The sequence below is a fragment of the Macaca nemestrina genome, chromosome 16 (genome assembly GCF_043159975.1).
Source record: "Macaca nemestrina isolate mMacNem1 chromosome 16, mMacNem.hap1, whole genome shotgun sequence".
NCBI classification, from domain to species: domain Eukaryota; kingdom Metazoa; phylum Chordata; class Mammalia; order Primates; family Cercopithecidae; genus Macaca; species Macaca nemestrina.
In genome coordinates, this window is record NC_092140.1 from 77,605,913 (window position 1) to 77,621,328 (window position 15,416).

General features: G+C 42.2%; 1 protein-coding gene across 10 annotated transcripts in view; it reads left to right on the top strand.

Annotated features, from left to right (window-relative positions):
- Window positions 1-14,494, top strand: part of LOC105490706 (calcium binding protein 39 like) — a 136,217-nt gene extending 121,723 nt beyond the window's left edge. For all 10 annotated transcript variants that reach the window (XM_071081632.1, XM_011756582.3, XM_071081634.1 and 7 more), the window contains one exon: window positions 12,185-14,494. In XM_071081632.1, coding sequence (XP_070937733.1) covers window positions 12,185-12,364 — 180 coding nt within the window. In that variant the 3' untranslated portion in view covers window positions 12,365-14,494. The remainder of the gene's footprint in view (window positions 1-12,184) is intronic.
- The last annotated feature ends 922 nt before the right edge of the window (window positions 14,495-15,416 follow it).

The following is a 15,416-nucleotide window of genomic DNA, read 5'->3' on the forward strand; positions in this document are numbered from 1 at the left end:
AACTCCCAACCTCAGGTGATCCACCTGCCTCGGCCTCCCAAAGTGCTGGGATTACAGGCGTGAGCCACCACGCCCTACCTAAGGACCCACTTTCTAGCACACCAAACTACTATGGTCATGGCGTACCAAATCTAACTCTACTCATGGAGAAAGCAGTTGAGACCAATTGAATTTAGGAATTGGCTATGAAGTAGTTTAATAATGTTAATTTCCCCTAAAATTGTAACAGTATATTGAAAAGTGTACCAACTTCTGACTTAATGTCTCACCAACTACTTTTACATGGTGTCGAACATTCAGCTTTATCGTATCCTCATTTGATCTTATTTTGCCCTTTTGCAGATTTAACAAAGCAGCCAAGGAGAAAAGGTGAAAAGTCATAATTAAGGCCTCACTTCTCCTTTCTATTTTTAAAAATACTTTCTTTAAAAATTCATAAAACAATCAACTCCATATTTGTTTATAGAAAGGTTTGCAATGGGTATTTCTGGCAAACTTTAGCAACATCATCAAACAAGTATATAAATATATTACTTACGACTTTGTTTGATAATCCTGCTACTGAATATTTATAATGTTAGCTACTTTACAAAATATTTTTGCAGTAGTATGTAAAGAAAACGAAGCCTATATTTAATGTTTGTGAATATTACCTAGAATAAAAAAAAATTTAAGTTGCTTTTCCATATAATTTTGGGATAAATGTCTAGTTTCTTATGTAACTTCCACAATTATATGAAATTTGTAGATTCGAAAGATTTGGCTTCCAAAATACCAAAGCAATTGCATTAACAATGTTAATAACATTTTAACATTTTGTACAGAGCACTTTCCCTGACGAAATTCCATGTGATCCTCACCCCAGCTATGAAGTCAGGCAGGTTTCCTCGCCTGTTTCATTGGTGAGGAAACTGCCTGAGAGATTAAGTGACAAGCCTGAGCTCTCACAGACAAGGTTGTCTTCTGCGTCCAAATCCCATGTTCTTTCTTCTACATAGCTCCACTTATATGTGGGGAACTGAGGCTGGTAAATTCGAAATGGCAAAGTGCCTCTTTGCTATACCTTTATATTTCGTAGAAGCTCTTTGCGAGCAGGAATTTTCCTCTGATTTGTTCTTTCTCTGCTCTATCTCCTAACAGCTAGAAGGGTTTTTGGCCCATAGTGGTTATTTAAGTAATGTCTGAGTAAGTAAATTAATATGTATGTTCTTTTTTTAGAACTATTTTTATTTTTATTTATTTATTTTTTATTTCAGACAGAGTCTCGCTCTGTCACCCAGACTAGAGTGCAGTGGTGCGAGCTCAGTTCACTGCAACCTCCGCCTCCTGGGTTCAAGTGATTCTCCTGCCCTAACCTCCCAAGTAGCTGGGATTACAGGCGCCCACCACCACGCCTGGCTTTTTTTTTTTTTAATTTTTTAATTTTTTTTATTTTTAGTAGAGATGGGGTTTCACCAAGTAGACTCCTGACCTCAAGTGATCTGCCTCCCTCGGCCTCCCAAAGTGCTGGGATTACAGACATAAGCCACCACACCCAGCCAATATGTATGTTCTTAAAGGAAGGAAACTGAGAGCCTCTGTGCCTCTGAACCAGAGAAGGATTGCCAGATAAAATACAAGATGCCCCATTCAATTTGAATTTGAGATGGACAATGTATAGCACTACACGGAACATACTTACATTAAAAAAATTACTCATTGTTCGTCTGAAATAGAATTTAATAGGGCATCTTCTCTTTCTGTTTACTAAATCTGGTAATGCTAAACTGGAGGGACTCGTTTCAGTTTTCAAATATTGGGACAAGAACAGAGTCCTGGGTAGTGATATAGTGTCTTTTAAAAAAATCTTTCTGACAGAATGTTTGACAAGCATCATCAAGTTAAATAGAACTATTCTGACTTGAGAATATATTTAGATCTTTCCTTCTTGGCATATTCCATTCAGAGAGTGAGAATGTGTAGGTCTGGAATCTATGTTTTGTGCAGGCGGCTTCCCCTGGGAAGTCCCGGTCCACATTTCCTTCTGAGGCTTGGAGAATGAGGTCAGCAGTGTGTGTGCTCATCACACTCGCTGGACCTGCCGATGGAGCTGAAGGCCTCCGGGAAGAAGGATTCTGAATGGCTGTAGTATTTGTCCATTGTAGATGAAACCAGGAATAAGCGGCTAAAAGCTCAGTGCTGAAAAGTACAGTATCACAGACCTGGGAAGGAACTAAAATAATTGAGAAAGTGATGGCACAAAGAGCAGAAAAATCCAGGGTGAGCAAGTGATAGCAGAGTGAAAGCCCCTGATGCACAAACCCAGTATTCTCTTCAACTCGAGTCAGATTTCACTGGGATTAAGTTGATATTGACAGCTCTGGGAATCTTGAGGTTGGCCATGTTGTCAGGTAAATGACTTTTCCTTAAGGATCCCAGGAAAGCTCCACAGTTCCTCTGAGGTGCTTATCTGAAGGAGCGTATAGAGAATACAGAGAGGCTCAGCACAGAGAAGCCACAGAGATGATTGAGCTATTTGGAAAACAAGACCTATGTGGAAAGATTTAAAAACACTTATGCACCAAAAAAGAAGACTGACAGAGAAAGTTAACAGTGGTACTTGAGGGCAGAGCACACATCTCATAGAATATCATAATGCAAGCCAACAGCAGCTATCTCAGTAGGCTGTGGAGAGTGACTGTAAGTAAAACCAATTTCCTGAGAACGGGAGTTGTAGACACTGGAATAGGTCACTGAGGATGGTTATAGAATCACCTTTTCAGGGGATCTAATAGGAATCAATTCTTGTTTGCCAAGAATTACCAGTGGGTTATGTCTGAAGTGGAAGGATGAGTTAGCTAAGTTCCTGAGGTCCTTCCCAGTTACAAGAGTCTATTCTTTCTATAATTGACTGTGATAAAGTATATTAGAAGTATGAATTCCTCTTTTTACAGTATTACTAGAGGAAATACTAGTATACTCTTTCTTTGGATAGAGGATAAAATATTTTACCCAAAATAGTTAGAATGAGCTATTGGGTTTAAATATGAATCCTACTAACTTGCATCTGCATAACAGTAAATATTTGGGAAAGCGGTTACTGCTATATGTGGCACTGCAGTGATTTCATGTTGAAGGAGGAAGAAGCAACTGTAACTAGCAGTTGCTGTGGGCCAGAGACTCTGCTAAACACTTTGCAAGGACATACTCATTGAATATTTTCAAAACCTGATCCAATTTTGGCCACAAAAAGGATGTGGCATTCATAACATGCTACAACATGGGTTAACCTTAAAAACACTGTGCTACATGAAAGAAGCTAGTCATAGAAACCACATATGTTATGATTCCATTTATATGAATGTCTAGAATGAGGCAAAGCTCTAGGGGCAGAAAGTAGATTAGTGCTGCCTAGAGCTGGGAGCATGTTGCGGCGCGGGGGCGGGGCTGGTGACTGCTCATGGGTATAGGGTTTCTTTTTGGGATGATAAAAATGTTCTAAAATTGATTCTGGTGATGATTGCACAACTATGTGAGTATACTATACAACATTTAAAAGTATACTTTAAATGAATCAACTATATAGTCTGTGAATTTTATCTCAATAAAGCTGTTTTTAAAAAAACTTTTAAAAACCCCCAGTGAGATATAATCACTATGCTATATTCCTTTTACAAAACTGCCTACAGGCTTGAATTGTTCAATTCAAATCAACGTGTTCTGTGACTCTAAGGAAGTGTCCAGACATCCACCTTGTATTTGGCTGTCTAAAGGCAACATTAAAATGCTGAAAAAACTTTGGAAAGAAGGCAAAAAACAGGTTCCCATTTCTTTGGTCCACTAGTTTATTTAACAGTTTTAAAGATGAGAAACGTGATTATAGCTTGACCCCAAGCCCCTTTTCCCCTCCTTACCCCTACCTTTAGATAAGTAGTTAAGAACATTTGAACCAAATAGTCTGTCACTGCCACACATGGCGAGGGCGGAGCTGCAGCCGTACTGTCCGGCAGTCACTGGCGGAACCTCCCAGCACTGCCCGGAAGGTGCACGCTGCACACACAGTCTAGTGGTCAGGGATGCTGCTTTAACTTCTCTCAGCCTCACCTGGAGATTGGGGAAAAATCGTATCTTCCTCCCAGAGCTGTTGTCAGGATAAAAGAATACTATTCGTATAAACTGTGTAGCACAATGCCCAGTGCATAGCAAGGATTCAGCAGACGATATGTATATTTTTAAATGGCGATCATCTCATGTAATGTAAGAAGAATCTACAAGCATTAAAAACATATTATTAAGGAAAAAGTAGGTTACAAAGTATTATGTACAGAATGCAAGCCCAGTTTTATTTAAAATATTTCTACAAATAGCGATGTGCACAAGAAAAAATGCTGCACATACATACACCAGATATTCAGTGGTTATCTCTGGGTGGAGGAATTATGTCAGTGAATTTTTTTACTTTCTTCTTTGTGCTTTTCTTTATTTCCCTAGTTTTCCACATGTATAGCTTGTATAATTAGAGTGATGGGAAGAATGGGGGCAGTGAGGAGGAGGATTTCATAGGATTCTAGAGGTTTTTAGAGCATCCTGTACTTCCAGGCTGGTGGCCTCCACCACCCTCACTTCCTTCCCAGGGCTTTTCTTCCTCCCTTGATGTGCAGTGGGGTCCAGTCTAATTCTGTTGTGGGCCCAGTGATGCTCATAGACACCCAACCAGCTTGCAGATTTAAGGATCAAGTCCTTTCTTAAACAGGAAAAAGTTAATGGTCTCTGATCAGTACTAGCAAGTATTGTGTCAAAATATTCTAAATTATTACTCAGATGTGTAGTCACATGAATAAGGATATGGTGGCCTTATTTGACACTTCAACAGGGTGGGATTTGCTTGGAGTAACTTCCACGTAACTGTAGCAGGAGCATCTACAGAGCATGCCAGGCTTGCAGTACGCATCAAAGGCGTGAGGTCAGCACCGCAGAAGGCTAACTTCCCCATACCTTGTCTGGCTCAATCCCTGTTGGCAAAATAGAATTTGAATGAAATTAATGGATATGTGTGTAAGACGTAGATATTTTATTTTCCATGCAATGCATTCAGTTTTAAAATGGAGAGTGCAATATTTTCAGTCTTCTAAACTAAAAATATTTGAGTTGTGGTCATGATATTTGCCTTCCTCTCACCATGCCTGAGAACTCCATAAATCACTTCTCTCAGGCATGTTATGTAAACTAAGGGTTACAGGCAATAAGGCGGCATTCTAAAAGGAGAAGTCCTGGGTAGTTTCATTTGTTTGGGGGTGGTTTGAAAATTACATTAAAAAAAAATGGGGACAACAAAGACAACCAAAAAAAATTCTATCATGGACATAATATTCAAAAGACTTGGTTCCCTATATCTATGAATTAGAAGTGTGTTTCTTATCATCAGTGGGTTCATCTCAGGCCTTGACCAGTGTCCCTGCTGCCCCAAGGGAATCAGGCACTATTGCATTAGCTGACTCCAATCAGCAACTACCTTTAGAGGAGGCAGAGTTCAGAAGCCATAAAAAATAAAAACAAGAAAAAATTTAAAAATGGGGCACAAACTTAGCATTTTCCTTAGGTTTATGGTACAGTGGATGAATTCAGTGGAATTGAACCAGTGATGCCTGTCTGCAAATTCCAGTACATTTTACATTTATTTTGGTTTGTAACATCAGTTTGTCTATTGTAGTTAATCTTTTTTTTTTTTTTTTTTTTTTAGAAAGACTGTCATGAGTTATTTATGTAGTCACCACAAAATGCCAGGCAACTTTTAGCTAAAACTTCACAGTAACTCCCTTGTAAACAAATGCTAACCAGAGCAGCCACGCATTTCTGAAAGGTATTACATAAACATCAGGCAGTTTGTATAAACAGGCCTGGAGTCCCCCCCCCCCTTTTTTTTTAATATAAGTAACAATTTTAGTTTGTTGTGGTAAAATTCACACAACATAAAATTCAGCATTAACCATTTTAAAGTGTACAATTCAGTAACAGTTAGTGTATTTACGATGTTGTACAACTATCGCCAATATCTAGTTCCAGAACATTTCATCATCCCAAAAGGAAACCCTGTGCTCAGTAAGCAGTTACAGCCCATTGCCCGTCACCCCCATCCCCTGGTGATCATTAGTCTGTTTTCTGGCTCCATGAATCTGCCTATTCTGGATATCTTATATTAATGGAATCATACAGTGTGTGGCCTTTTGTGTGGTGTTTTGTTCATACACTTGTTTTCAAGGTTCATCCATGTTGTAGCATGATCCATCAGCACTTCATTCTTTTATTCTTTTTTATTTTTTATTTTTATTTTTATTTTTTTGAGACAGGGTCTCGCTGTGTCACCAGGCTGGAGCACAGTGGTGCAATCTCAGCTCACTGCAAACTCCACCTCCCAGGTTCAAGGGATTCTTCTGCCTCAGCCTCCCGAGTAGCTGGGATTACAGGCATTTGCCACCACACCCAGCCAATTTTTGTGTTTTTAGTAGAGACAGGGTTTCACTATATTGGCTAGGCTGATCATGAACTCCTCACCTCAAGTGATCCACCTGCCTTGACCTCTCAGAATGCTGGGATTACAGGTATGAGCCACTACGCCCAGCCCAGTACTTCATTCTTTTAAATGGCCAAATAATATTCCATTGAATGGGTATACCACAAATTTGTTTATCCATTCATCAGTTGATGGATATTTGGGTTATTTGCACCTTTTGGTTATTGTAAACAGTGCTGCTATGAACACTACTACACAAGATTTTGTTTGAACAATGTATTCCATTTTTAGGAAGGGAGTTGCTCAGTAATATGGTAATTCATTGTTTAACTTATTGAGGAACAGCCACTTTTCCACAGAGGCTGTGTCATTTTATATTCCCAGCAGCAATAATTTCTTTTCTTTTTTTCTTTTTTCTTTTTTTTTTTTGAGACACAGTCTCGCTCTGTCACCCAGGCTGGTATGCAGTGGTGTGATCACAGCTCACTGCAGCCTCAACTTCTCAGCCCAAGCAATCCTGCTGCGTCAGCCTCCTGAACTACAATGTGCACCACAATGCCCAACTAATATTTTATTTTTTTTGTAGAGACAGGGTCTTGCCGTGTTGCTCAGGCTGGTCTTGAACTTCAACTCCTGGGCTCAAGTGATCCTCCCATCTTAACCTCCCCAAGTGATGGGATTACAGGCATGAGTCTTCATTTCTGGCCCAGGGTTTCAATTTACCTCCGTCCATCTTGGCAATACTTGTTACTGTCAGGGTTTTTTTGTTTTTTGTTTTTTTTGATTTATTTTGTTTTTGCAGCCATCCTAGTGGGTGCGAAGCGGTATCTCATTGTGATTTTGACTTGCATTTCCATAATGACTAATGATTTTGAGGATTTTAAAAATGTGCTTATTGGCCATTTGTATATCTTTTTTGGAGAAATGTCTGTTCAAGTTCTCTTCCCCTTTTTGGAATGGGTTTGTCATTGTTGTTGTTAAGTTGTAAGAGTTCTTTATACATCCTGGAGACTAGACACCAATCGGATATATGATTTGCAAATATTTTCTCCCATTCTATGTGTTTTTTCACTCTCTTGATAGTATCCTTTGATACACAAAAGTTTTCAATTTTGGTGAAGTTCAGTTTACCTATTTTTTCTTTTGTTGCTTGCATTTTTGGTGCCGTATCTCAGAAACCATTATCAAATCCAACATGATGAAAATTTACCCTATATTTTCCTGTGGAAATTTTAGTTCTTATATTTAGGTCTTTGATTGATTTTACTTTTTATTTAGAGTAAGATAAGGGCTCAGCTTCATCTTTTGCATGTGAATATCCAAATGGCCTAGATTGAGTGTTTTTTGTTTGTTTGTTTGCTTTTTGAGACAGCATCTCACTCTGTTGCCCAGGCAGGAGTGCGCTGGCACCATCACAGCTCACTGCAGCCTCAACCTCCCAGGCTCAATTGATCCTCCCACCTCAGCTTCCCGAGTAGTGGGAACTCTTAGCCAGCACACTACGGCAGGCACCTGGCTAATTTTTGTATTTTTTGTAGAGAGGGGGTTTCGCCGTGTTGCCCAGGCTGGTCTTGAATATCTGGGCTCAGGCGATTCGCCCACCTCAGCCTCCCAAAGTGCTGGATTTAGAGGCAGGAGCTGCTGCACCCAGCCTCTGTGTTGAGTGTTTTTGTCCTGAAAAGGTGTGGGATTTTATCAAACTCTTTTTCTGTATCAGTTGAGAAGATCATGTGGTTTCCCTATATTCTGCTAATGCGGTACACTTGTATTAGTTTTCTAGGCTGCCATAACAAAGTACCACAGACCAAATGCCTTAAAACAACAGAAAACACAGTTCTGGAGGCCAGAAGTAGAATACATATACTGTTCTCATTAAGCCTTACTGTTACCTAATGGCACTCAGGTACTGTCATCATCCCCATTTTTCAGATGAAGAAACTGAGGTACAGAGAGGTAAAGTTTTGTAGGATCATACAGCTAATCAGAGGTGGTGCTGGGATTTGGGCCCAGGCTGTGTGCTTCTGAGTCTGCACTGTTAACCATAATACTATGCGGTCAAGTTTATTCACATGACTCAGCCTGTTTCCTCATTAACAGATGAGGATAACAGCTCTTATACTTCAGGGCTGTTGTGAGGGTTAAGTGTTCGATGAGTAGGAAACAGCCCCATGAATGAAGATAACCAGCTGGGAGGGCTATGAACTGGCCACCCATGGTCGTGTGTACAGTTGACCAGAAATAGGGTGATGGGGCAGTGACGAGTCCTTGGATTCAGGTCAGGCACTTTGCCTCCAGCAAGCACGAGTCCCCACAGACAGTGACAACAGAAGGCTTTCAGAGACTTCGTTGTGCTGACGCTGCTGATGTTCCCCAGCACATTCTCTCCACCCAGACAGGCAGAGGTCCTTTTATTTCTAGATAACAAAACTTGGCTGCTGGACACACCGCTAACATGTAGGAGAGGTGGAATTTGAACCCAGGTTCCAGAGCCGGCGCCACCTTAGCTCCCACGTTCCCTTCCTCATTCTTACTGTTGCTCCCACGTCCTGTCCCGCACACCTCAGAGCCTGCAGTGGGACAATTCAGTATTCCTGGAATGCTGCTCTCACCACCACGTGTAAACATACTCTGCCTGACTCACGGACTAGCTCTCATGCCGCCCACACCACGAGCCTTCCTGCTCCAAATCCAGAAATGTAATGTCATCGCCACCTCCTGGGATGGGAGCCTCCGCAGCCTGGTATTCCCCGCATTGGTACTCAACATCCTAGGGTAGTTTTCTCCTTCCCCACAGTTGCTAGGGTGGAGGAACCTTAAGGGCTTAGCCATGTAACCGCCACTGCCCCATAACTAAGCCCTTTCGTAGTGTGTTCCTTGTAGAGTTGGGTACTGTGCAGCTATGGGACAGGGATGGGTGGGCAGAGGGGGTGCCAGGCAGAGGCAGGAGGCCAGACCATCACACCAGAGAGCTCTGTAGGGCTCAGAGACACTTTGATCTGCATTCTGGCCATTTAGTCATGTATGTAGCAGTAACTAAGGAGTGTGTCTGTTACGAAATAGTGCACCAGTCAACATCAGATCATGGTTTCCACCAGGAGTCCACAAAAGAATCTCTGTGGAACTTCACAGAAATACAGAATGCGAGACATCCACCACAGACCTGCTGAGTTGGCATCTCTGGGAGGTAGGACCTGGGCAGTTGTAATTTTTTGTTTGTTTGTTTGTTTGTTTGTTTGAGATGGAGTCTCGCTCTTTCGCCCAGGCTGGAGTGCAGTGGCGCAATCTCGGCTCACTGCAAGCTCCGCCTCCCGGGTTCATGCCATTCTCCTGCCTCAGCCTTCTCAGTGGCTGGGACTACAGGCGCCCGCCACCACTCCCAGCAAATTTTTTGTATTTTTAGTAGAGACGGGGTTTCACCGTGTTAGCCAGGATGGTCTCGATCTCCTGACCTGGTGATCCACCCGCCTCGGCCTCCCGAAGTGCTGGGATTACAGGCGTGAGCCACCGGGTCCGGCCCGGCAGTTGTAATTTTTAAAGCTTCACATACGTGACAAACAGTGACACTGGTGACCTTCAGGGAGGGAAGGTGAGAGGAGGACTATTCACATTTGTCTTTTTTGAATTTTGAACTAGGTAATGATATTATGTGTTCAAAAAATAATGTTTAAAAACCATAAGCTCACTCGTACTATATGTTGTTTATGTTTAAATATCTGTGTAGTAGGAGGATAAGGATTAAAACGTGCCCAGAGATGGTAGCACACTGCTAGAGGTGGGAGGGGAAAGGTGGAAGTGAGGGTTTGGTTCCATTTGTAATGTTTTATTTGTTTAAAAAGAGACACCTCAGGCACAATGGCAAAATCTATTCAATTTGTGAGGTGAGTATACTGGATTTGTTATGTTATTTTCTGTTTGAAAGATTTTATAATTAAGAACAAATATTTAAAAGTAAAACAAAATATGAAATGTTCATAGCTAGCTCCCACGTGCTCCTAGCTAGTGACTAAGGAGAGTGATGGGAAAGGTGAAGTGCAGGCCTGTGGCGCTTAACAGCAGGGAGTCGTTCTGAGAAACGCGCTCACTAGGCGATGTTGTCTGTGCGGGAACATCACAGAGTGCATTTACACAGACCTGGATGGTGGAGCCTGCCATGCACCTAGGCTACATAGTGTGGGCTATTGTGCCTAGAGCACAAACCTGTACAGCATGTTACTGTACTGAATACTGCAGGCAATTATAACACAATGGTATTTGGGTATCTAAGCATAGAAAAGATACAGTAACAATATGGCATAAAAGAGAAAAAATGGTACACCCGTATAGGGAACTTACCATAAATGGAGCTTACAGGACTGGCAGTTGCGCTGGGGCAGTCAGGGAGTGAATGGTGAGTGAATGTGAAGGCCTAGAACATTACCGTACGCCGCTGTAGACTTCATAAGCACTGCTTAGACTACACTACACTGATTTTAAAAAATTTTTTCTTGTTTTAATAATAAGTTAACCTTAGGGCCAGGCGTGGTGGCTCATGCCTGTAATCCCACGGCTTTAGGAGGCCAAGGTGGAAGGACTGAGACCAGGAATTCGAGATCAGCTTTGGCAATCATAGACCCGTCTCTACAAAAAACTTTTTAAATTAGCCAGGTGCAGTGGCATGCACTTGTAGTCCTAGTTACTGGGGAGGCTGAGGAGGGAGGATCGCTTGAACCCAGGAGTTCCAGGCTGCAGTGAGCTGTGATGGTGCCACTGCACTTCAGCCTGGGCAATAGAGTGAGACCCTGTCTCAAAAAAATAAATACATAAAAATAACCTTAGCTGACTGTAACTTTTTACTTTTATAAAAAGTTTATTTTTTGATTTTTTAGAACTTTTTGACTCTTTTGCAATAATACAGCTTAAACAAGTTATACAGCTGTACAAAAACATTTTCTTTCTTTATATCCTTATTCTATACACTTTTTCTATGTTTAAAGTTTTCTGTTTTTTACTTTGTAAACTTCTTTGTTAAAAAGTTAAGATGTAAACCCTCACATGAGCCTTGGCCTACACGGGGTCAGGATCATGATTATCACTGCTTCCACCTCCACATCTTGTCCCCCTGGAAAGTCTGCAGGGGCCATAACACCCATGGAACTGTCACCTCCTACGATAACAGTGCCTTCTTCTGGATACCTCCTGCGGGACCTGCCTGAGGCTGTTTTATAGTTAACTTTTTGTTTAATAAGTAGAAGGTGTATACTCTAAAATAATGAATAGATGTATAGTATAGTAAATACATAAACCAGTACCATCGTCATTGATTATCAAGTGTTATGCACTGTGCATAATTGCATGGGCTTGAATTTTATGACTGGCCGGGCAGTAGGTTTGTTTACACCAGCATCACCACAGACACGTGAGTAAATGCATTGACCTACAACATCACCAGGCGATGGGAATTTTTCAGCTCCATTATGGTGCTATGGGACTCCAATCATATACATGGTCTGTCATTGACTGAAACGTCATGTGGTGCATGACTGTATGGATCACCCTCACTAAGAATTAAGAGTCAGGGGCTTCTATACATTAATAATATCAGTCACGCATGAAACACGAGTAGCGTGGGTGAGGTCCCTGGCCTGCACCGCTGTAGCGTGGGTGAGGTCCCTGGCTTGCACTCCCGTCCTAAGTATTTGTTTCTTTTTGTTTCAGGTGTTTGTGGCCAGTCCTCACAAAACACAGCCTATTGTGGAGATTCTGTTAAAGAATCAGCCCAAACTCATTGAGTTTCTGAGCAGCTTTCAAAAAGAAAGGGCGGATGATGAGCAGTTCGCTGATGAGAAGAACTACTTGATTAAACAGATTCGAGACTTGAAGAAAACAGCGCCTTGAAGAGCTCCCTAGCCCCTGTCACAGTCATTCGTCTCATTTGTCCAGTTTGTACAATGTGATATGTCAGAAAGCCATCATTCTTGGGAAGACTTTGGAGGTGCCTATTTTTTTCTGTTGTAATTGTTCTGCGTAGATGGAATATAAACATTTGAATGGAAAAAAATTAACCTAGAATAATATATTCATTTTAATCAAGTCTGTGATTATTTATGTGAAATCAGAGCCATTGTATTAGGTGTTGATAAAAACGATTTTAACTTGCAGACGTGAGCTCCTGGGCACCATGAGCCACTAAACGGGAGCTCAAATGACAGGTATCACCAAGTCTTCAAGGAGGACTGAGTTCTTAGGAGAGAACTGGGAATGGGGCCAGGGTGCAAAAGTGCTTTGCCCGTCTGTAGGTAGACACACAGATCGCTCAGGGCACTGTGAGATCCCAAAAGGTAACATTAATGTTTTCAGTCATTGTGTGTCCTTCGTTGCTGCCAATGTCTTTGGATGGTAATCAGTGCATCCATACCTCCCGGAATCCAGTGCTCCCACTCAGCTCAGTCTCCCGTCCCTCCCTGTCCTGCATTTCATCCCAACTCCTCAGCGTGGCCTCAGTGGGCACGCCCATGCCTCCTGCAGTCCAGGTGAGCAGGGGAACAACTGAGCAGGAACAGGATGGATCAACAAGGGTCATGGGGAATAGGGGACCCACAGGGTGAGACCTGCTTGCTGGAGAACTGCAAACACGTGGCTCTGGATAGAGTCACAGCTGTCACAGATTGACTTCCAGAGAGTGAGTGAGGGACAGAATATTTCCTTCATAATCATCATGGGTGAATGCTTTCTGCTGTAAGTGTATTTTAGAGTGGGAATCACCGTAGTGGAACGCCCAGCAGGCACAAACCATGGGTCCAGGGAGTCTCAGTGAGGAACTTTTATCAATAGGAGGACATAACCATCGGAAGGAGAAATGATTCATGTGTGAAAAAATTCTCAGATCCATCAATAAATTGTTTTCAGTTTGTTTTCTAATAAGCTGTCATTCTATAATTGCCCATCACAGTCTTTAGTGAACACATAGAAAACCTATACTGTTTTGGTCCTGAATAGTCTCTTGCAACCAGGATGATTGAGGTATTAATTCATCTTCCTTATAAAAAGGCATGGAATCAAAAATATTTTAAAAGGCCGTGGTTTCGTTTCAGACATCAAGCATCTAAAACGGGATTTTAAAGCGATACTTTACAAGACATGAAAGGCACAATTGTTGATCTGTATTTTTTATACTTCAGTTTCTAAATCATGAGTCGTTGCCTTCCGCAGGAACCCTCCCTTTTTACAATACTTGAGTGTTGTGTACTTTCTCTTCAGTCAGGTGTTTCTGTGCCCAGAGAGGGAAAGAGAAATGTGTTCTCCAAGATTGATCCCCTTTGTAGATTTTGTACCTGAAAAATTACCTGGGAGGGCACCACCCTTGGCTAGGTCCAGGTGTGTGTCTCTTTCTTGCCTGGCATGGACCCCGAGGCAAGTGATGTGGGGCCTGGCGCACCTCCCCGCTTTGGCAGCTGTGGCCTCTCTGACCAGTGCCCTTGCAGGAGGCTGGCCGGAGCAGCCTGATGACCTGCACTCTTTAGTCACGGACGTCAGATTATTTCTATAACATTCCCTGACAGTTCAGAGTCCCTTCAAATCGCACTTTTCTGGTTTTGCTTTTTTAATTAAAAGAGATGAGTGTAAGTATAAAAAATGAAGGTGAAATAACCATTGGAAATGTATTTGATTGCTTAATACTGTTCCACAACATTTTGGGATGTATGTTTTCCTTTGGAGAGTAAGGCCTTATTACTATTCTTTTCTGATAAAGAAAACATTTTATTTCCTTTGGGCTTGCGTTAGCTCTTTCCTAGCAACCCATTATCCCAGCTCAGTACCTTTCAAACAGAACGCTAGGAGTCTGGGGTTTTGTTGTGACCTAAATTTGTAAGTTATTAATGTGAAAAGCGGAGCAGGAAGCTCACAGATTTGTTTGCACAAAGTTCACTGTAAATACTGTGAGAATTGAATTCTGAAAAGGTCACATTTAGTGATTTCAAAAGCACACATTTAAATGAAGACTGACTAAATAAAACGTACCACACACTTCTTGGTTGGTTTCATTCCATTGCATGCTGTGTGGCTGTGTGTGTTCTTGTCACCATTCCAGGCAGGGAAACCCTTATGCTGCCCCAGGGCCCCAGCACACCTTCCTGTATGCCCCACCAACCAGTGACCCTGCACCTGTCCCATCTTCCAAGCTACACTAACCACCATTGACTAGGCAGCGCCTAGTCAACACTAAATCTACACATCCCACGGTTGATGCCTCCCCATACCTGGAAGTCTTTCCCATTTCATAACTGAGGACATTGAGGTTCTGAGGTGGTTCTGAGTGGTTCAAAGATCCTGGACCTAGTGTGGGATACCCTAGATACAAGCCCACAGTGGCCCGAGGCCAAATTCCTGTTCTCTCTCTCTCTCTCGCCTTCATCATCAAGGCTGTGAACTAGGGACGGGCCAGAGCATCAGAAACCATGTGGAACTCTCCCCCACTGCTGCCTGGGAGGTTCCCCAGCTGGGAGGGTCCTCGCGTTAGGCCAGCAGGGACTGAGATCATAATGTTCCTGGACCAGGTTCTTGGCCAGAGCCAGGCATCTGCCCAGAAGTTAGGATTCCTCCTGGAGAAAACGCTCAGGAGCACCCACCCCTTGGAAATGTCCCAGACTCTCAGCCTCATGGGTGGGCCTCCTTTGATGGTTCTAGGGGAGCAATGTGGCTGTCCAAAGAGGGGCTGTGAGCTTCCCACAGCTCCCCTCACTAGCCAGACTGGTTTGTCCACATTTCCCGTGAGACACAGCTGCTGTGAACCACAGCAGTCTAGAAATTACACAAGACTGAAAGTGATTGTAACAATGTGAAGGAAAATTAAACTCAAAAATTCCTGGAATCATTTTAGTTGTTTCAAAATAGATTTACAAATCTTGCTGGTCTGTTTTATTAGAGGATATTACGATTTTACGTCTTT